At 33.7% G+C, this 22,852-nt stretch overlaps 2 protein-coding genes across 3 annotated transcripts in view; one reads left to right on the top strand and one right to left on the bottom strand.

The window, feature by feature from the left end:
* Positions 1-2,057: 2,057 nt before the first annotated feature.
* Positions 2,058-13,879, top strand: LOC128991808 (40S ribosomal protein S13). Its single transcript, XM_054415000.1, has 4 exons — positions 2,058-2,175; positions 4,567-4,694; positions 6,349-6,514; positions 13,694-13,879. The coding sequence occupies exons 1-4, from the start codon at positions 2,153-2,155 to the stop codon at positions 13,830-13,832; spliced, it is 456 nt and encodes a 151-aa protein (XP_054270975.1). The 5' UTR covers positions 2,058-2,152; the 3' UTR covers positions 13,833-13,879.
* Positions 13,880-19,520: 5,641 nt separating this feature from the next.
* LOC128991455 (importin-5) overlaps positions 19,521-22,852 on the bottom strand; it is a 62,199-nt gene continuing 58,867 nt past the window's right edge. For both annotated transcript variants that reach the window (XM_054414352.1, XM_054414353.1), the window contains 2 exons: positions 22,152-22,371; positions 19,521-21,264 (listed from right to left, as the gene is read on the bottom strand). In XM_054414352.1, coding sequence (XP_054270327.1) covers positions 21,181-21,264; positions 22,152-22,371 — 304 coding nt within the window. In that variant the 3' untranslated portion in view covers positions 19,521-21,180. The remainder of the gene's footprint in view (positions 21,265-22,151; positions 22,372-22,852) is intronic.

Genomic DNA, 22,852 nt, shown 5'->3' with positions numbered 1-22,852 from the left:
ATCAGTGCACGCGCCGATTCAGATTCAGATTTTTGGTGCGTGGTTAATCTGAGTCAGATATTTCATTTCGATATTTTTTGGTTTGTGGTCACAGTGAGTGGAGTGGAGTGGAAGCAGGAAATATGCCGCCGCCCGCCGGTACTGACTCGCAGCAAGTCAGTCGTTGTTAAGGAATCGTCGGATGAGGAATTTACGTGTAAAATAATATTCTTTATTGCTTCAGACAATACAAAGATTGCATAGCATGCGTCAAAATATACAACATAACAGAAAAGGGCACAATAGAACAAAATAAACCATGAAAATACAACATAACAAAAATATACAGCCAGAGTGTTATTTATTTTGTGTTGTCATGGTAAAACCAACTTCGGCCAATGCGTGTTTATTCCCTAGTCCATGAACTCATTTACCGAGTAAAAACACGTTCAACACTAAGAAGCGTCTTAATTTTGCTTTCAATTTAGTTAAAATTATAGCGTCTGAAACTGTTGTGAAGTTACAGCTAGTGGAAAATGGTGTTAATTATATTATTTATCCCTTTTCCCATAGCTATAAATGATAGAGCTTCTTTCTATATTGCGTTGAATGGAGCTCGAAACCACCGAAACTTATTATTAAAATTGGACATAGTGTTTTTAGAAATTTGTGTAACCTACACAAACAGAAGAGCGTTTCCTGAAGAGCGTTTAGTGGTACCGGTAACCCTGAAAGTAAGGACGAAAAAAATAAATAGTTTAGTGGAAATAGTTATTTATTGTGCAACTAGTGAGAAAAGTGAGCAATTGACTCACTCGAGAGAAATCCTTACTCACGAGCCGTAGGCGAGTGAGGAATGGTTTCTTGAGTGAGGCAATTGTACTTTGAACTCGAGTTGCACATTATACTTTTCCTACAGTTACCATAAAACAAATAAATTGGTGAAGAAACATAACCTATTCTTACACAGAAGTGAACTTTTAATATAACATTTAATGTGAAGTGACAAATACAACAGTACAACAGCTGACCAGCTGAATTACAGCCAGTGCTGCCAACGTATTTCGCGTGCATACGACGTTGCCTGCATGTTACGGGCTCACTATTTCACGTGAGTATTCACGTTGCAAATCTGGAGTGAGACAAAGTAATTAGAGTGAGACAATGTTAACATTGTCTCACTGATGAACGAATTGGCCACTTTGCTTTCTGAAATCAGTGAGAGAACATGTACATTGTTAGGTAACTGTTGGAAAAATAAAATTTATCAAACTAAATAGTATGCGTACTAGCAAAATCTGTATCGGAATCTGAAACCAGAATGAAGAATTCATTCCGGTAAGCAGGTGCCTGCGCGCGGGTTCAGAAACCAAAAGCCACTAGTCCACTACGGCCACTTCCATTTGAATGCAAAGTGCCATTCATGCCGCCGAAAATCTGAATCTGAATCGGTGTGCACTCTGGACCTACCGTTAGGGTGGTCTTAACTCTTAAGTGCAGTGCTGTGCTGTGGGGGGAAGTGAGCGGGGAAAATTGCAGTGCCCACCGCTGAATTTTTATTTCAGCTGCAGTATTTTTAATACGGTCAAAATGAGAGCATTCTATTGGCTGAGGGAACACCATTACCGCAACGATACGGCTTGAAGCCATCGGCCTCGGTGGTCTAATGGATAAAGTGCTGGGCTGAGTAGTTATAGGTACCGGGTTCGAAACCTATCGGTGGCACTAACTTTCTATCTAAGATTTTTGCATCATCAGCAAGTAGTTTTATTTTATGAACAGAACTATTTTTTTGATAAGTAAATCTTCATTCAATTTTTTCATTATCAGCAAGTTTGGTTAGTTAGGTTAGGTTATAACATTTTAATTTTATTATTAAAAAATTAATTTTAAATTTTTTTAGTTTTATAATATATATTTTTTATTTCTAATTTTTAAACTCTCATTTTGTCCGTATTAAAAAACTGCAGTTGAAATAAAAATCGTGCTTCCCCACCAGCAACACTGTAAAATTCTCTAGATGTCATATCCTTTCCGTTGTTCCTCATTTTTTTTTAGACTTCTTCTTCTTCTTCCATTCCATGCAATATCCGGTTCTTTCTTGCTCCGCGTTGGAGAGTGTGGTTGTCGAACTTTTCATTAATTATTATTATTGAATTTCTAAAAACCTAAAATGGGTCGTATGCACGCACCAGGGTGAGTAGATTTTTACATTCTATCATCATTTTCCCTATTTACCGTAGTATTGTGCCTTTTTAGCTTTGTTTTTCAGGGAAACATTAACATAACCTGTTTCTCTTTTAGGTTACCTTTAATTTGATTTGACCTTATAATCATGCTTGTTTTGTTGTGATTGACAGCGTTAAAGTTTTGAGTCCTTTTACTGCCTGGATTAGAATTCAATACAGGTTTTGCAAATATATAAAATGATACTATATTTAGCTAGGGCTATTCCTTTAGTCGGGCTAGGCTTATAACTTAGCCAGGTCCCTATCCTATGTTCACAATTTGGTATAGGACTAACTAACTAACTATAACTAGGCTTTGGACTAAGGCCTATGCTGTATTTCTACCCTATGCCCTACCATGATGTACAGGTCTACCCTAAGTAAATTAAATGGGAGATAGTCCAAGAGTAGGCCTACAGTTTCTTAACCCTGGAGGAGGCGCTTCACCAGTAAAACAGGAGCAGGCGCATGCAGAGTTTTTTCCCGCAACATTAAATAGCCACCATTTTTGGTTAATAGGTAGGCCTAACATTATTCTTTTAACCCAATATGAGTAATAGGCCTATTTCAAATAAACACATTGAGCAGTTTTCTAGTTTAAAGGTGTTTTCTGTGGGTGTTACGAGAGAGGGTATGTTCAGAGTTTTGTTCTGCAATAAGTTAATGCAATGATGCAAATAAGTTAGGCTTACATGGAAACAAAATACATATGATAATTAAGTTATAAATGAAACAATACACTTAAACATGTTTATATTTTCGTATGTATTAAATATACACACTTTGACAAGAGCGCATGAGAAAATAAACTCTACGTTACGCGATAGGGCTTACGCGGAGAAAACCTCCATAAACTGACACCGCGTAACTGAATTGCAACTTGCAACTAAATTTGGAATTTAGGGGTTATAGCTTAGGGGCATTCCCGGGATTAGGTGTGTGAAGTATGGAGCCGGACATGACTGCCGACACCCACTACGGTACGCATAATTTACATTAACAAAAACTACAAGTGCAGAGGAAAACTCCACAAGCGCCCGCTCAGTCTTAACTGGGCTAATGTATGCAATTATCGATTGAAACTATCGGTTCGATTAGTAACTTAAACCTTTAGGGTTCAATATCAGCAAGTTTGGTAAGTTAGGTAAGGTTATGACAGTGTCATTTTATAATTGGTATACGATAGGCCTATGTTAGTTTAAAGGTAATTGATTATTAATCAAAATTTTCAATTTGATAGTTTCAATTGATAATTAGCATACTTAGCCCAGTTAAGAAACAATACCCGTTAAGTAGTCGTGCAACTAGGCCAACTTTCCATTTCTGGAAACATGTTAAATGAGGATATTGTCATCTTTTTTTGCAGTAACCGCCTTTAAGTAGGCCTAATACTTTCAGCCCTTCACTCTACGCCTGGGCCTATAAGTTAACAATCATAATAACTTAAGTTTACTAAACTTACCTTCTGTTGTTAATCCTAGGCCGAGTCTTAACTTACCAAACTTGCTGATGATGAAAAAAATTAAAGCGGTTTAATTCTGTTCATAAAATTAAATTATAAATGCCTCAAATTCTAACAAAAGATGTACAGTTAGAAGAAATCATATTTTAAGCAAAACCTTTGACAAAAAGTAACTAGTGTTGTCAAACCGATGGGATTTGACGAACACTGACGGCTGCTTTTTTTATCGTCATCGTGATGGTGCTCTGGGTCCCCACAACCCGGTGACGTCACTGCCGAACAGCTATTCCATGTCCTATTACCGGATGCGTATCCTCTGAGTTAATTTTAGGCCACGTGCTTCATTAAATTTTTATAGGCTTAGGTAGGTATCGTCTTACACATCATTTAAGTTGGGCCTAGGCTACTTTACATTTAACTGTACTCACGAACATGCGTCGGCATTGTGTTAAACAATGAATGTGACTGGCCATAACGGTTTTGTGTTGTAGGTAGCCTAAGTAAGTTTGCCTAGGCCTTTTTGTACATTGGCAAGGTCAATGTTTTCAATAATTTGGTAACTAACCTCCAGTTAACGCTCTAATGGTTATTATTTTATTTTCTAAATGTTCGTTTTCTAATGCTAATTGCATAGATGATTGTCATGTTTTGCGGAAAAGCACGGTTTTACTGGAAAACAGTTTTTGTGAAGATATCAAAAAGTTTTGTAGGTAGGCCTTCTCAAATTGTGCAGAACTTCATGTCAAATTCAACAGTTTATTTTACATAGTTTAATTTTACTCTAAAACAGCTTTTAGTGTTTAGGGTTGTCAACCTCCTCTATAAGTAAACCACCTTTTGTATGCCAGATTTGTCCAAGGTTTTTACTGCTACGGTTAATGAGATTTTTCTTTTCAGGAAGGGTATATCCCAATCTGCTCTTCCCTATCGAAGAAGTGTCCCAACATGGTTGAAGCTTTCACCAGAAGATGTGAAGGATCATATCTTCAAGCTGGCTAAGAAGGGTCTGACTCCATCACAGATTGGTAAGGGACCTTTTTAAAAACTATTTTGATAACGTTAAGTGTTAAGCAGTGAAATACAGTAGAACCTCTTTAATCCGAACTAATTGGGACCGGGGGTAGTTCGGACTATTGAATAGTTCGGATTACAGTTAACATATTGCTGTTTTTACATAACACTTGCTAGGGAAAAGTGAAAAATGCTATATAAAGTAAAATACAGTGTTTATTTAATACAGTAGCAAACATAGGGAATAAACATTGTGGTAGGCCTACATTACAATAGAAACAATTACGGTGTGTATACCAATAAATACAGTATCCAATGAAGAACTACTGTTCTGTGTATAGAGAACAGCAATGAGGGGTTCAGATTACGGGGGTTCGCATTAAAGAGGTTCTACTGTAAGGTAAGACAGAAGTTTCCCTTTCAGTTAGGCCTATTTTAATTAGGCTTAGAGCAATTACACCATTAAACTCTGTCATTTTAGATTAAAATCATTGAAATGTTCCACTGTTTTTTTAATTTAAGTCTTCTGCAAAAACTCTAGAAATTTTTCTTTTCCATAAACTCTACCTAAAATTACAGAATTTTTTTTTGGGTCAGTCCATATCAAATCAATACAGTAGGCCTATACACTTTTAATATTTGTTTGCCTTGCCATCTTAGATTTTGGTGAAATTTTGTAGGTACCGGTACATAACTTCTAGGTTACCTTTATGAAGACTACAAAAAATACCAAATTTCAGCTCAATATCTCAAACAGTTCCCAAAATACGGCCATTTAAAGTTTTAAAACAATGGTAAAAATAACGCTGCGGTAAAACTTTTAAATAGCCATAACTCTTCTATTTAAAAAACAGACAAGGGGAAATTTAGAAATATGAGAAAGGTGTCATTATTTAGCTCTTGTCATGCCCTTTCTAATGATATACAGATTCAGAGCTTTCTCCTGATGTCTGTTTCTATACGCTTTTCATTTTAGTTCCGAAAATATTGTAGCAGACAGCTGACGTGTGTATTTGTAAACAGCTTGGTTAACCTCGCACCGATGACTGATGTGTTTTATTACGTTTATCATTGTTTTATTGTTAAAAATCAAAAGTAGTGATATACCTACGTGGTGCATTATAAGAAGATTTAAGTGATTTTGAAGGGCTGGTTGATGATCCTAAAGAAGTAGGTAGTGATATTGATATAAATTATCAGCCAGATTTCTAGCTATGGTTAGGCTATGCATTCTTAGCCAAACGCTATGTACCGAAATCTGTTTTTGCCCATAATTTATTTATTTGCAAATCTACTTCCTTATATTATTATATTTTTGGAACCCTCATAAAATTCTGAACAAAGTGGCTATTTTAAAATATTTGTAGACCTATAAATTATAACAATTTATTGAGCGCAAACATAATTTTTTTTCATTTATTTTATAATTTTTGAGAAATGTTAACCCCACAAAAATTGTTGAAAATTTCTTTTGTAATGTTTTATATGTTACATTGAATCTCATAATTTTCCAAACAAAATGATATACTATAAAACAGTAATACTTTTTACATTGTTTTTAAGTTTCTAAGATACATGTAATAAAACCCTGCGATTGCGTAATAAATAGGCGAATATTAAGACCAAAACTAGAGACACTTGGAGGGTTAAGTAATGGTTTTCCTGCAGGTGTCATCTTGAGGGATATGCATGGAGTGGCCCAGGTGAGGTTCGTCACTGGCAACCAGATCCTGAGAATAATGAAGGCCATGGGTCTGGCTCCCGACCTCCCCGAGGATCTGTACTACCTCATCAAGAAGGCGGTGGCTATCAGGAAACACCTTGAGAGGAACAGGTTGGTTAAGTAGTGGAGGGAAAAAACTTATCATCACTTAGTACCAAAAGTACTGTAGCTATTTAAAAAAAAACACTGATATCAAAGAAGGTTGTTGTTTCCCAAGCTCTAATTTAGAATGAGGGAAAAATGATGTTCTCGATTAGTTCTCCAATTTACCCACAGCACAGTCTACCTGTCGGGAAAAGTTTGTGATTTTGAAATGTCAGGAAAAGTCTTTAAAAAGTAATGGATTCCGGCTTTGAAGGTCTAGGATAGTCTAACCCTTTAAAATTAGTGATGAACAGGTTCCAAAACTTAGAAACATTTTTGGGATCGTGTATTCCGATCATGGCACGATGTTACATTTGATACAGGATTTTCTCGGCAAGTGATGCATTCCGATCGTCAGCGATTTCACCGCGTCCCAAGTGACGAGTATGACGAATGACGACTAAACAATAATCCGTCCAAGTTCTAACTAATCCAATACAATATCCAAACTAATAAATGTTCCATGTCCGGGACATGTTGACGATGGTGCCATAACCGCGACATATGTAGACGGTGGTGCCGTTACCGCAAGACGAAAAAGGTGATACAACACGAAAAAATACTTGACTTGGTCGGGATTTTTTTTCAATGGTAGGCCTGATGAAAAGTCCGGAATTTCATCTGAGAAAACTGGTACCTAGACATCCTGACCCACTACGCACACTAGTGTTTTGTTACGGTTTATTTCAATGATTTAAATAAGCTTTTTTTCTATGTTGCGCAATCTAGTTAAATATAGAAACATGCATAAGCTTGTTTTGCTGTGCTTGTAGCATAGTGTGTGTTTGAAATTGCTCAGAATATGCCTGGGTCAATCCATTTCAAGTGGTCCAGAGGTGGTTGCTTCAAGATTTTTAATTTTTTTCATATTTTTATCCTTGAAAGTATATATTGTTAGAGGTACAAAAATACAATTTTTTTATTTTATTTTTCTACTGTATGGCGGCCATTTTTTTGTTACTCGAACGGCTGTTTTCAGCGATTTCAGAGCTCTGCGTAAAATTTAATATCTCTGGTTCTACTAATCCTAGAACATTAAAATAAAAACCAATCTCTTCAGAAAGATCTGAACTTTAATATGGTAATATATTGATGCACTTAAAACTAAATATATAGGTCTAATTACCTGTTTAAAGTTTAACGCAACGATGTTACGAATACTGATTTTAAACAATTAATTTTTATATAAAGGCAATTGATTATGTGTTTGTTATTTTTTTATCTGATAGTTATAGGTGTGTACTCCAAATTCTCAAAGTTTCAAGTTGTGGACTTGCATAGGGTTTTAAATAAAAATTTTCAAAATCTTAAAATTTTCAAAATTTCAAAAGTTTGATGCTTAATATCTTTGTTGGGCATGAAAATAAAAATTTCAAATTTGGCTCAGATATAGTACTAACTAAGTAAGAGTATTATGCTGTAATAATTTTATTTTGTGGACTAAACTGGTTTCAAAGTTATGAAACATTGAAAAGTACTAAATAAGCATTATAGTCGTAATAGCGTAGGAAGCATAATGTTATATTATAACTCACTATCAATGTATTTTTTAACACTGTTATATTTTAATCATATATTTTAAGCATTTTGATGTTTTAAAATACTCTTTGTTGTCTGCCACAGGTACAAATATGTGAAAGGATTGTCTTCAGGGAATTGGTAGACGTCCTTTAAGTCGAAATTGAAGTTCTAATTTAATTTTTTTGCTAATTCTTTGCTGTCGTCTACATAAAATTTTTGAATTCCTTTAAGAGTTTGTTTTAACAAAAGTTAAACATATCCTTATTCCTTAGCATTCAAAATTTGGTTGTCTATGGTACATTTTTGACTCTATTAGTGACATCGCTCTTTGTAGTGCCTCCTACACCATCGGAAAATATTGACTCCACTTTAAATGTATAGAAATGAATTTTATATTAATATTGTTTTGGTTTTCAATTCTATGTGTTTTATTTACAATCCTTTTTGTTTATGTTCATAAATCTAAATTTGAATTATAATACATGTTATCTTTTACATGTCTTATACATATCTTATACATGTCTGACATGTTATCTTGTCTGGCACTAAACAACCCTACTTGCGACGTTGCAAACTCTACACGGCCTGGAGTTAAAGGTGGCTGGTGGCTGTGGCTATACAGTATAATAAAATGATTTCTTACAGAAATATTCACAGGTACTACAATACCAGCTGCGAGGCATTTTTTGCTACTGCGCAAGGAAAAAATTCCTGCAATGGTGTAGGAGGCACTACCAAGAGCAAAGTCACTAATAGAGTCTACAATGTACCATAGACAACCAAATTTTGAATGATAAGGATATGTTTAACTTTTGTTAAAACAAACCCTTAAAGGTATTCAATACTTTAATGTAGACAGCAAAGAATTAGCAAAAAAATTAAATTTGAACTTCAATTTCGACTCAATGGACGTCTACCAATTCCCTGAACACAATCCTCTCACAGATTTGAACCTGTGGTAGAAAACAGAAGAGCTCAAAATGCTTAAAATATATGATTAAAATATAACAGTGTTAAAAAATACATTGATAGTGAGTTATAATATAACATTATGCTTCCTACGCTATTACGACTATAATGCTTATTTAGTACTTTTCAATGTTTCATAACGTTGAAACCAGTTTAGTCCACAAAATAAAATTATTACAGCATAATACTCTTACTTAGTACTATATCTGAGCCAAATTTGAAATTTTTATTTTCATGCCCAACAAAGATATTAAGCATCAAACTTTTGAAATTTTGAAAATTTTAAGATTTTGAAAATTTTTATTTAAAACCCTATGCAAGTCCACAACTTGAAACTTTGAGAATTTGGAGTACACACCTATAACTATCAGATAAAAAAATAACAAACACATAATCAATTGCCTTTATATAAAAATTAATTGTTTAAAATCAGTATTTGTAACATTGTTGCGTTAAACTTTAAACAGGTAATTAGACCTTTATATTTAGTTTTAAGTGCATCAATATATTACCATATTAAAGTTAAGATCTTTCTGAAGAGATTGGTTTTTATTTTAATGTTCTAGGATTAGTAGAACCAGAGATATTAAATTTTACGCAGAGCTCTGAAATCGCTGAAAACAGCCGTTCGAGTAACAAAAAAATGGCCGCCATACAGTAGAAAAATAAAATAAAAAAATTGTATTTTTGTACCTCTAATAATATATACTTTCAAGGATAAAAATATGAAAAAAATTAAAAATCTTGAAGCAACCAATTAATTTATTTCTGGATCACTTGATATGGATTGACCCGCCTAACATTCCTGATGATTCAGTGAAAAAAACTTCAGAGATGACTATTAACACAGTTACAATTAATGTTTCCATCAGTGTTGCCATACCTCATTTGGGAACATGTTAAGCTACTGTAATAATATTATGTTTTGGTCGGTTGGCCGACAAGTATCATCTGTTTGTTTGCAGTAGTCAACACAGGTTTTGTTTGACCTTGTAAAATATATTTTTGGGTTTCAGAAAATGTTTAGGCCAAAAGATTTAAGTCTACAATGGTTTAATTTCACTCTCCTTTAAGGCTAGGGCCACACTTGGCGACTTTTTTCACGCGACTTTGTCGCGACGACAAAGTCGCTGGGGGTGGCCACAATACGCGACAATTTTAACCTTTCAGTTTACTTTTTTACCATACCAGTAAATAGGTAAATTTCGAGATGTTGTATTGTATTTTCAAAATCGTGTCATTGATTATGGAAATAAATAAGGGTCTATGGCAGTTTTTGTATGTTTTTGGACGATCTTAGAATACATCGATGTTTTTTACTATTATTTGCAGTATCATACAATTTAAGCGAATCTTTTACAAATTGAATCATATAGTTAGAGTATTTTCATACGTGCACCGATGCCTCTTTATTTTTCGTACTAGGTCACGTAACAGCTTTTAACCATTTACCTGCACCAAAAGAAATACAATTTTTACTAAATAAAAGTGTTAAATTATGTTTTTAAAACCAATGTGGACGTCTAAATTGTTAGATCACAGTTTAATGATTGCTGTTGCTATTTATTGTATATCTAAATACCCTTTCCGCAAAAAAACTGCAGACTAAGCGAATTTACATTTGTGTGGCTAGATTTCCACTAAAATATTCACTTAAACTTGTAGGATTTATTTCCAATTTAAATAAGATGAATTTCAATTTATGCTTAGGTTTTCTGGTACAGATAAGGTATCCTAATGACGTGTACTTGTTAGTTAAAATTTTGCTTAGTATGAAATTAACAATATTGCCAAATTCTATTAAAATATATCCATAAACAAGCAAACTACAACAGTTTATTCTCCATAAAAACGGGCATTATAAATTTACAATTGTTTAAATTATCTCTGTAACCGTTAGGCTTACAACAACGTTATTTTTCTAGCTAACAAAACAGTTTGGAAGGGAATTGTGAAATTTATGTTTTTGGGTCAAAAATAAGAAAACCCCAATTTTATACCCCATTGAAGCCCCTTAAACCCCCATTCTCATGGTCTGATCATTCTGATTTGTGAGCTCGTTTGAATTAACGTTGGTTTAAACATTTCATTAAAATCTCATCTTTTTTGCTCAAGTTATTGCGCTAATGGGCACATAGATCTATATAAACATAAAATACACTGCATATGTATATGTATATAGATATGTATGAGTGAAAATTTAAAAACGTACGTTTTCAGGAAAAGCACTTTGCAAATTCTTTTCCCCTTTTTTCAAAACTTTTATTATTTTTTTTATTTCATTAACATTTGAAGTTTCATAAAATGTCCATGGTAACGCAATATCTTTGGTAGTTTCTTTTTAAAAGAGCATCTTTAGTTGAAAAACACAAAATCCTGCCACGACCATAACGGACGTTTAAATGAATATTAAAAATAGTTAATATTATTTTTATAACTATGTTTTGCTATAAACTAATTTACTTTTATGACCATTATACAATAAAAAGGTCACTGAGCTTTTGGTAAATTTAGTCTTTCTAGAAAAAAATAAAAAAACTCAAAAAATTGAAAAAAAGCCAATAAAATCTTTTTAAGTTTGTATAACTCCGAAGAAACTTACCTGAGACCCGAAAAATCGTTATGTTTGTATAGAGGTGTGCTTCTTTTGTGTATAAAACATTGAAATATGACGATATATTTATTTTTGAAATTTTTATGATAGAAATCATAAACGTGATGGTCAGGGACAAGCGGTACGGTCGTGAATTGTCTGGAATAATCTAAATCTTTCCAAACAATCCTTCAATTATCCTGTTAGTTATAATACAAATATGTGTTTCAATTGAACTAAACCGTTCAATTTACAATTATTTTCAATTTTTAACACCATGTCTACTTCATCGAATGACTACGTATGGTCATGGACACACCAAAATTACAAAAACACAATCTTTCCTTTATTAATCTTGTAATTCCTCCTTTCAACTCGAAACGACCGGCACTACAATCCTGACGTACACCCCGAACTAGTCTCTAAAACCAACTGACTCCATCGACGCCAGGCTTGCCACTGTCGTGCTCCAAAGTTGAAAATTGTTCCCAAATGGTCGTGACGCCAAATTGAGGGACAGATTTATTTTGTCATGGTAGTCAGTTTGTAATGACAATAAAATTATAATATGCTCCTTTTTTGTAAGTTTAATAACCATTGATGACATAAAAATATGGCTTTATATATTTCGGCATGAATAATTAGTCTAAAAACAGTGTGAAAGTTGGAAAATGTACCCTAGGGACACGTCATGGTCGTGAATTTCGAGACTTTAAAAATACGAAAAAAATACCTAGAACCTATTTAAAACCAAATAAATGTGTGTAACATGTTGCCCCCGTCCCAAAAAATATTAAAACACATAATAATAAACTAAAAATCCAGTATCTACGAAGTAAAAGGCCAGGGACATGAAAACGTACGTTTTTAAATTTTCACTCGTATATGTATAGAATTTTAACATAAAGATATATAAACATTTAGATCTATATAAACATAAAATACACTGCATATAATGTATATAGATATAGATATGTATATATATAGAATTTTAATGGAGGGTGTTTTTGCGACTGGGGACAAAAAATTAAGTCGGTTCCAGGTTTAGGTCCTACCATGCAACTTAAGGTAATAGCTTAATCCCTATGGAAAATTCGCTAAAAGGAAGAGAAACCACAGGTATGGAGTGAATTCCCTGAAACAGCATTGTTTATGGATGGCGTATTTTAATATTGTAAATTTTTTGTAGTATTTTTTGATGAGCATAGCTTTGGCGAGCTGATGACATTGAAGACGACGCACGGCATTTGAAAAATATACGAGGTTTTGTATTCCTGTTATAACAGAAGAGTTAAGTGTCATATATGGTATAGTACACATGTTAACAAAAAGCATATTTTCCATATTTAACAATTGCCAGTCCAAAACTAAACAATGTATGTAGATATGAAAATAGAACAGCAAAGGGTGTGTAAACGAGCGACTTGTCACTTTGTATGGCCGGTGCCATAAGATAGTATGGGAAGCGTATTTGTCGCCGCAACCAAAAAAACGCTCCCGGTCGCGTTTATTTTTCTGTCGCCGCTGGTCGCGAGTCGCTTAGTGTGGCCGCCTCCATTTAATTTAATGCTACACACTCTTTGATTCATTGACACTCCCAAGTGTGGCCCTAGCCTAAAACTTACTTGAAAAAATAATGAGTACAGAATATTTTTTACAACATTTATTACTAATATGAATGGTTTTTTAGTGGCATTTAACCTGAAATTAACTTGCTGATTATTATTTCCTCATAAGGGCTCTTTGGAATCAAGCATGTCCTAATCTTATTAAACAAATGAAGTCCTGATTTCATTTTTCGGTGACAAAGTATGTTTTATTTTATAAAATAACTTGCTAAATTTGTGTTAATAATAATGCTTGAAAAAAATGCAGTAAATAGACTTAACAATCAGAACAGCATTTAAGTCAGAAGTTTTTAATTAAATTACCTCCAGTATCCAATTACCTCACTTATAGTAATAAAGTGGGGGCCACTGGTTATTGTTTTCAGTATACAATACCAACATATTATTTTTATTTGATAATTTATCAAAAAATAATTCCTAAATTAATGTTGACAGGAAAGACAAGGACTCCAAGTTCCGACTTATCCTGGTAGAGTCAAGAATCCACAGACTGGCCCGTTACTACAAGACCAAGTCAGTGCTCGCTCCCAACTGGAAGTACGAGTCTAGCACAGCTTCTGCACTCGTCGCGTAAACTATGGTTTTATTGGTTATAAGTTTTCAATAAAATAACTTCCACAATTTGCTGTATATTCAATCTTTCCACCTCAATTGGAGAATGTCTGGAATGGCCTGGCCCTGGACATGTTTCACTAAAATTCTTAATGAGGGATATGTGACAAAAATTTGTTGTATGATGGAATATAATTTTTTAAGTCATTACTCATTGTGTTTGTGGAGTGTAGTAAATTCATTAAAAACCAATGTCCTATGATATGTACTAGTTTAACTACAACTTGCAGACTAAGCGATTTTGCCTGTGGATTTTCAATGAAATCTATTTAGATAACATTCTGGGTTTAACAAGTACCTAGGTTTGCTTGCTGCTCCAGGGACGAATGTTTTCTCGTAAAATAATAGCTTTTAAAAAGAAACTATAACAGTTTACTTATTATTCATAAGAATAACATGAGAATTTTAAATTCAATTGCTATGAAAAAAAACACTTTCTACTGCAGCAAAACATGTTTTTAATGTAATGCATGCATTGCCGGTCTAAAGTAGCATTTTAACTCTCTAGGGAGTAAAAATTGTTTTTAGACCTTAGGGAGTAAAAATCACCTGTTGTAAAAATCAACTCAGTTGTAAATTTCAATTGTAAACAATTGTGTGTATCGAAATTATGTATAAATTGTTTAATAATCAATTGTAGCTGATTGTTGCCTTGTTGTAAATATTTCAACATATCGATAGTAGATATAATGAACACCAACACAACCGTAATAGATTAAACGATTGAATCAATTACTAAACATGTGCTAGCTTCCATTAGCAAATTAAATTAGTGATGTGCGTATCGATACAAGGACCTCAAAATATCGATATTTTGTATCGATATGTGGGAGTGTATCGATATGCCCGTATCGATACACCTATAGCCAATATCGTAGTCTTCCCATCTTCCTCCCCTCAAAAGTAGTAGTGGAAATTTGATATTTTACCCTAGCATCTTCAAAAACACTGATAAAACATGTATTTTCAGCTATGTTTTGCAAAGCACGGCCGCCTTTAACTCCAGGCCGCGGCCTTCGAATTGGCAACGTCGCAAATGGTGTTGTAACAGCTGTTTTTGTTTGGAAGTAGCTAATGGTATTTGTGTATTCACGAAAGATTGATTACTAGACTATGACAATATTGACTCCGCTTAAAAATGTACAGATATAGATTTTAATTCATATTGTTTCGGGTTTCAATTCTGTATGTTTTATTTTCAATATTTTAATAAATTTATGTTCATAAATTTAAATTTAAATCATTAAAGTGTGAATTAATGAGCTGATGTCACCTGTCTGCCATGTTATCTTATGGGACGTCTGTCACTGAACAACATACCACTTGCGATGTTGTCAATTCTACCAGGCCGCGGCCTGTAGTTAAAGGCGGCCGTGACTAGGGCCACCATTAATGGAAGTGGGGACCCTCATTATCCATATTATACTATTTAATGTGTAAGTGGCATACCCACCATCATTATTAGTACTTTTTGGTTCAATTAATTATCCCTGTGTAAAAACTAAGAAAACAATAACAAAATGTTTTCCAATTTTGAAAGTTTACCGGAATTTGGAGGTTATGTATGTATGTTTGATACAAATAAAAAGACACAGGAAGGAAACGGCTTTTCTGAGGTAAGATTACAAGCACTAACCCTCTTTTCAAGCTTGTAAGTAACATAGTATTTGTCTATGCAGCTTGAATATTTGAGATATTTAAATGTTTAAAAAAATTATAAATAAACAATACGATACGATATTTATCTGATACAGATAAAAATCTATACATGAGGATACGATATGATACACGTATCGATACACCACGTTCCAATACGAATCGATACACAGTATCGATACATTGACCCGTATCGCTCATCACTAAATTAAATTGAAAACAAACTGGAAGTAGTTTTGTAAATGAAAATAAAATCAGTTTTGTAACATAGTTTGTTCAAATAATGGTTCAATCCAAAAATATAGTTCATCACTTGGCCAAAAACTGTCTTTTCATCGCTCAATTTTCGACCTCGGCTTTGCCTCGATTGTAAAACTTGAGCTCGGGTTGAAAAGAGTCACTTTAGGCCCAGTGATGAAATAAACTATAATGTACTATATTTTTGTTTTTTAAGCTATTTTGGTTTAAAGAGGAATTCAGAAATTTGATTTTGAGGGTCTAAAATGTGAAAAATTTATTTTTACCCCATAAAACCCTGTTCCCATGGTCCAATCAATCATGCTGGTTCGCGAACTCATTCAAGTTTATGCCGCTCTACATCTTAGAGCCGAATTTAATCACGATCCGACAAAAATTACTCAAGTTGTTCATGGACGTACATAAATATATATACAGGGTTGGGAAAAAGTAAAGTATGGACACCCCCTCTTAACCTTTTTAATGGGTTACAATTTTTAGTTGGATAGTAGTTTTTTCAAGTAAGCTAGCTAAAATCAATACCTATATCTTAAACAAAATCTTTGAAGAGAGAAGAAATGGCGTATGGTTGCCAGTCGCAATCCTATCCCAAACTCCAATGCCAGCAAAGACTGCTTGTCTGTCTGTAATATATCTCATAAGCCAGTGGAAGTATTTTGAATAATGTTGGAATTAGGGACTTATAGCCTCATAAACGTGATTGACATAATTCCCCTACCTGAGAGAAAATTGGTACAAAATAACAAGTAAATACCCCCGCCGCAGCAAACCTGCCGACTAAGCGAATTTCCATTTGTCTGAATTGGTTTTCAGTTAAATATATTTTAATAACATTAGGTTTAACGAGTACCTAGGTTTGCTGCTACAAAGAAACTAATAAAGTGTGTTTTTGAGTAAAATATTGATAGCTTAGTACAAAATAAATAAATTTGCCAAGTTTGATCTACATATATCCATAAACAAGCAAACTACAACATTTGACAATATTCTCCATAAGAATAACATGGGAATTTTAAATTTAAATTTTTTTTAATCTTCTCCGTTACTAATAATCGAACAAAAATACTTCTGTATACTAAACTATTTGTTTTTTTAAGTTCTTTAAAAAGGTCTAAAGAGAAATCGGGAAATGTTGTGTTTTGAGGGTCAAAAGTGAGAAAAACCTATTTTTACCCCATAAACCCCCCCCGTAAAGCCCCGTTCCCATGGTCCGATCGTGCTGGTTCGCGAACTCATTCAAGTTTATCCCGATTTACACCTTTAAACCAAATTTCATCAAAATCGGACAAAAATTACTCAAGTTATCGCGTTTACGGACGTATATACAGTGTGATCGAAAAGTCCCGGAACGGTTTAATATTTAAAAAAATAATGCAGATAGAGCTAAAATACTTGGTACAAAGTTACAGGGCATAAAACTCTATTTTAACTCATATTCAGTGATCCAATAATTCTTCAGGGGGACGGCTCACAAGGAGTCGGAAGAAAATCTTAAATGGAAGCATAGGTCAATATGCACATCAAATTAAAGGTCTTTGTTAGTAGAATACAATGCCGCAAACCGCACTTCAAAAGGTTGATCTTTGCGCAAAATGGCAGATGTTAAAAGATTTCTTGAATCCGCCATTTTGAATCTTTGAACGACTGCCATTTTTTACTCAGGCATTCTTTTGAGCTTGATTTTACGGCATCGTAATCTTAAAGTGAAAACCTTTAATTTGATGTGCATATCGACCTATTCTTACGTTAACAATTTTCTTCCGATTCCTAGGGCTCCAATAACCTAGACGATGGAAAGTAACATCATGTGTTCCCTGAGGAGAAAGAGTATAATAGCAATGTAAATTAAATGAATCTTTGAACAACTGTCATTTTGCGCAGGATCAACTTTTTGAAGTGCGGTTTGCGGCATTGTATTCTACAAAAAAAGACCTTTAATTTGATGTGCATATTGACCTATGCTTCTATTTAAGATTTTCTTCTGACTCCTTGTGGGACGTCCCCCTGAAGAGTTATTGAATCACTGAATATGTGTTAAAATAGAGTTTTATGCCCTGTAACTTTGTACCAAGTATTTTAGCTCTATCTGCATTATTTTTTAAAATATTAAACCGTTCCGGGACTTTTCAATCACACTGTATATATATATATATATATATAAAAATTTTAAGGAATGGTGTTTTTGGCCTCTGGGGACATCAAAATGAAAAAGTAAATCGGTCCCGGGTCTAGGTCTTACCGTGCCACCTACGGTAATAGCTACTTCCCTATAGAGAAATACGCTAAAAGTAAACAAAAGACTTGTAACATATGTTAATATCATGCCATCCACAGTATACTAGCAAATGTGATAAACATCAGTTGTAATTCCAGAGAACCTACATATTGCCAAACATACTCTCTCCCATCCTTACTAGCTGAAGCCAATTTTATCGTTTTGTCCGGTGCACTGTTAAATCTAAGATACCAGTGATGGTTTTCGTTCATTGAAATGGCGACCATACGAATGTAGGTATTTTAAGCCAAGTATGAATGGAGATTAGTGGAGCGATCTTGTAGTTTTGTTAGTGACTAAGGCCGACATATTCCTTAGACACAGCTGTATATATAGCCCATACAGCTAATGGCAACTGAAGATGTAGTGTTTTGTTTACAATTTGTATCTTGTTGTTTCAGTAATTTAAAACCCCGTTTAGTTAAATAAAACGACATAATCATGAACAATAACTCATCTTCAAGGTTTATAGCCAAACAGTAAAGGACAAATCATTAAAATAAACCCTCAAATAATAGAAACAAAATTTTGTTGCCACTAGCCACCAATTTCCACCGGACATGAACTAGACACAAAAAACGGCTTCAAAATTCATAATGGGATGGGAAGTTTACTCAGGATGTCTACAGAAAATTAATTTCCATGACCATTTACCATTGATTTCCATGACTCACTTTACATAAAAATTATAATAGCCTATAACATACACACACAAATAATACTGCCTAGACAAGTTATTTTGCAGAAAATACAGAAATATGCGTATCAACAGATAACAATGGAGTACAATAGGTACCACAATGAACTAATACAAACTCATAAGCTAATACAACAGTAATAAATTGAATTCTTGAACATTTGTAAAAAATCCTGAAAAATGCTTCAGTAGTCGGGGTTACGGCCGACTAGAGCATTGAATGGTCCCTCAAATCCATCCATCATTGGGGATTTCCATGACTTTCAATGACCAGGATTTTATTCCACGACTATCCCTGACTTTCCAGAACACACCCTACTACTTTGTTGGTTAAGCAACCTGTATTTTTCTGTTAACATGGTGAGTGTTCCCACACTGAAAAATTTACGACTACACCACTAGTTTTAACTATTGAGCAAAGATCACACTGAATATGACTCGAAATAGGGAAAATAGGGCCAAGTCAGTGTTGATGAGTGGCGAGTGTTGGTGCCGTTAGAGTGCACTGGCGTAAACTCAATGTTATACTCTTATTACGGCAGATTTTAAAAATTTTATGCACTCTTTTATAAGTGTACACATAATTTGGACAGCTGTATTCATAATAAATTTAAATTATACTAGAACTTAAATATTAATAGCCAAAATTAGTTGTATAAAAAGTTAGTTTCCTTTATATTGCTCAACAATCGATATAAAATATAGCCTAATCTCACAGACCTATTTAGGGGTAAAATGACAAGGTAAAAACCATCACTCCAAGGTAGGATATCGCACCACTTTAATGTGAAATACAAGTTTCGAGTAAATGTATTCCTACCTGGGCACTAACAACAGTTTACAGAAAAATATAATCAGTCTCTTATAAAACCAATGTTAACATCTCGACAGCATATCAGAGTAGTCTAACACAACTAAAGGCAATGACACCTCCATTATATGTCACATTTTTAATATCTGTTAGTTATTTCAATAAATACAAATATTAATATTGTATTGTTTTATGTTATCCAGGATCATAAGCTATATAAAATTTTAGACTTTCTACATTTTTTATTCCTCACTTAAATTTATGACAATTGTGGGAGAGTTATAACAATACAAACTCTTAAGAGTTGAGGACCCTGTGCGCCGCACACATTCAACATCGCATTCATTTGCCTAATTGTTATTTTTACCGTCACACCTTCACATCTAGGATGTAGACTCTAGCATGGAACCGTTTCACACATTAATTCAGTGTAAGCCTAGAGGGTCACGGCATTACCACTTACATAAAATCTATTGGTGATTGGTAGCTCTACTGCTAGACCAGCTCGCTTTCAATTGCCTACAAATATAGTTATTAGTTACCTGTCCTGGTCTAGTCTGACAGTGACAGTTAATGGAGGTAGTTATAATCAATCTATTCAGAAAAAGGAAATCCTTTATTTAGTCAGCAGTGGAGTAAATATTCTCTCTATTAATTCTTCCCAAGATATTCTAAATAGTATTTTTAAATGGTCTTACTAATATGTGAAGGAAAACATTTTAAGGAATAACAAGCCGATTATACTCATAACAAAATACAGTGGTACACTTTTAAAGCGTATGATTTAAAACTTGTCGATTAAGGTATTTAATTTATCCATTTTGATAGTATTAAAATTCACTAAAATAAACTACTAATTTAACTTATTAGTTATTACATTTATCTAATCTTGGATTGGTTTGGATAAGTTTATTGTTTGATTTTGCCTGCAGATTTTGTAATCTACATTTTACATACAATGAATCTTAAATAAAAACATCAGTATAAAAACAACGAGTTAACATTATGTTTATTAACAAGGAATAAATTACTCATTACATAAAACTCTCCACAGCTAAATTATGTTGGTAATTTCATTGAATGTATCTTTAAATATCGACTATAAGATCAAATAAATAATACACATAATAAATATTGATTATTAAAACACATGCAATAAAAGCTGAGTGGCGTTAACTTTTTAATTGATTGAACCTTACTTTTGAAACACCAATTTCTTACAACAATTTGGAATACCATTGAAATAACATTTGAAACCATCAACAAAAACAAATTTCAAACCTTATAATGGAAAAATAACGTTGTCTGGTTAAATTTACACCTTGGCATATTGTGTGTAAACCTAATTTCATTCTTAATAACTTTATAAGGCACAAATCACATGTGCCTATATCAAACCTGTGACTGAATTTTACTAAAACAACAAAATTGTAATTGTCAATAGAGTAAAAAACGTTATCATAAAATATATACAGAAAGACGAAATGGCTTTACAAGCATTTCAAAAGCTTACCAACATTGGAGTAAATTATTTCAAGTGAAAAATAATATACCAAAACATGTTAAGCTTGATTAAATTTTACATCACAGTAAGTCTAGTGGATATAAGCGAACTATCCGCTGAGTGCTGCGTTGAGTGCAAGCTGTTGTTCGGGAGTCAGCTGTGTGGCACAGTATTGGAACATCTCACTGTTTCCCTGAAACATTATGACCATGTTAAATACAACATCAAGATATCTCGTAGAATATAAAGGAACCAAACCGTGAATGCCAAATATATAATGATTGGAAAACCATGTGGCTGATTTAAGGGGTTTAAACAAAATTAAAGTTCAAGTTGAGCAAAATAAATGTATTTAAACTAGGCCTATCTGTGTGCCTTCAAGTTATTTGTTCTTTTACTTTTGGACTATGGATAATGTTTACAATGATTTGTCAATGAACATATTGAATGCACATTTTTATTCATAGATTGAATAAAAATTAAAAACAAGCAATAACATATCCAACAGACACAAATATGTTCACATTTTCACTGTAAAAAACTAAGCCATCCTAATTTACTTAATTATATGCAAAAAATATAGCTTTTGAGGTTTTTTACATTTTAAGTCTTAAGTTTACATCAATTTGCTCTGTAAGCCTACTTCAATGAACTGACACCAACATAAAAGTACAATTATAAGAAACCCCTATCCAGAAGTAGGCTATAATCTAATCGTTCCCTCATCATTAGTTCTTAAGTTTTAATAGTTGTTGTTGTGTTGGAACCGAATCCTGGTAATTGTAACCCAGAAATATCACTGAGCCAATATAACCTTGTGTCTACACCAGAATCTATGAATGCTGCAGTCACTGTGAATTTTTAAGAGTATACATTTCACTTTTATATACGTTTAAACGATTAGCTGACAGCAACGGTGTAGTGATCAGTTTATTTTCCTAAGCGATAACAGTGCTTTCAGATTCTGGTGTACACACTAGCAGATTCAAATACTGTACTAGGTTTTTTATGGCCCAGTGAGAGTTCTGGGATAGGTGTTTATTTGGTGAGGTTTGTTTGCAATGCACATATCTGTCATACCTGTATCTGTCTAACTATGTTAAGCATCCTCTGGCCTACGACATGATCAGACGTGATGGCTTCTCTGCTAAAGGCTTCGGCAATGATGGCAATCAGCTTGGGCAGGTTGGCATTGCTGGGACCCAGGATTACAGGGTGGTTGTTCTCAATCAGATGACAGAGGTAGCCGTAGACATGGGGAGCTTCTTCTTTGTCTTCAGAAACCGGAAGCCATGACAGCCTGACAAGGAAAATCTAATGTCACTGAGGGTAAAACATGTATAAAACAAGGTAGTGGCCATTAACAATTGAATGCTTATCTCCACCACTGTGGGAGATAATCCCCATATTACTTTGAGCACAGCTCGATTAAAAATCTCAAGCTGGCACACCTCTTTTTATCTATATAATTAATACGCGAACACAAAGTTTGTCGGTTGAACTCCTCCGCCATTTCTTAACCGATTTTATCAATTGACGTCTCATTGGAAAGAGCGTGTCGCGTAGATTTGCAAACTGGCCTTACATTTTTGAGAAAGTCCCTTGGGCTCTGCCCCAGTGACTTTTAAAGTCCCCATGTTATCCTTATGAAGAACATAATTGTTTACATTTTGATCAGCTGTATAATTTAATTGCTGTTATTTATTTTTCAATTTAACGAAACGCATTGGGTAAATTTACTGATTTTGTTGAAATTGAGATTAAATATTTACTATTTTAAT

The sequence above is a fragment of the Macrosteles quadrilineatus genome, unplaced genomic scaffold (assembly GCF_028750875.1).
Source record: "Macrosteles quadrilineatus isolate MER2022 unplaced genomic scaffold, UCM_ALF_1.0 Scaffold_4__1_contigs__length_99947679, whole genome shotgun sequence".
Lineage (NCBI taxonomy): Eukaryota > Metazoa > Arthropoda > Insecta > Hemiptera > Cicadellidae > Macrosteles > Macrosteles quadrilineatus.
Note: the sequence above shows the minus strand (reverse complement) of the source record. Positions and strands in the feature narration are given on the sequence as shown.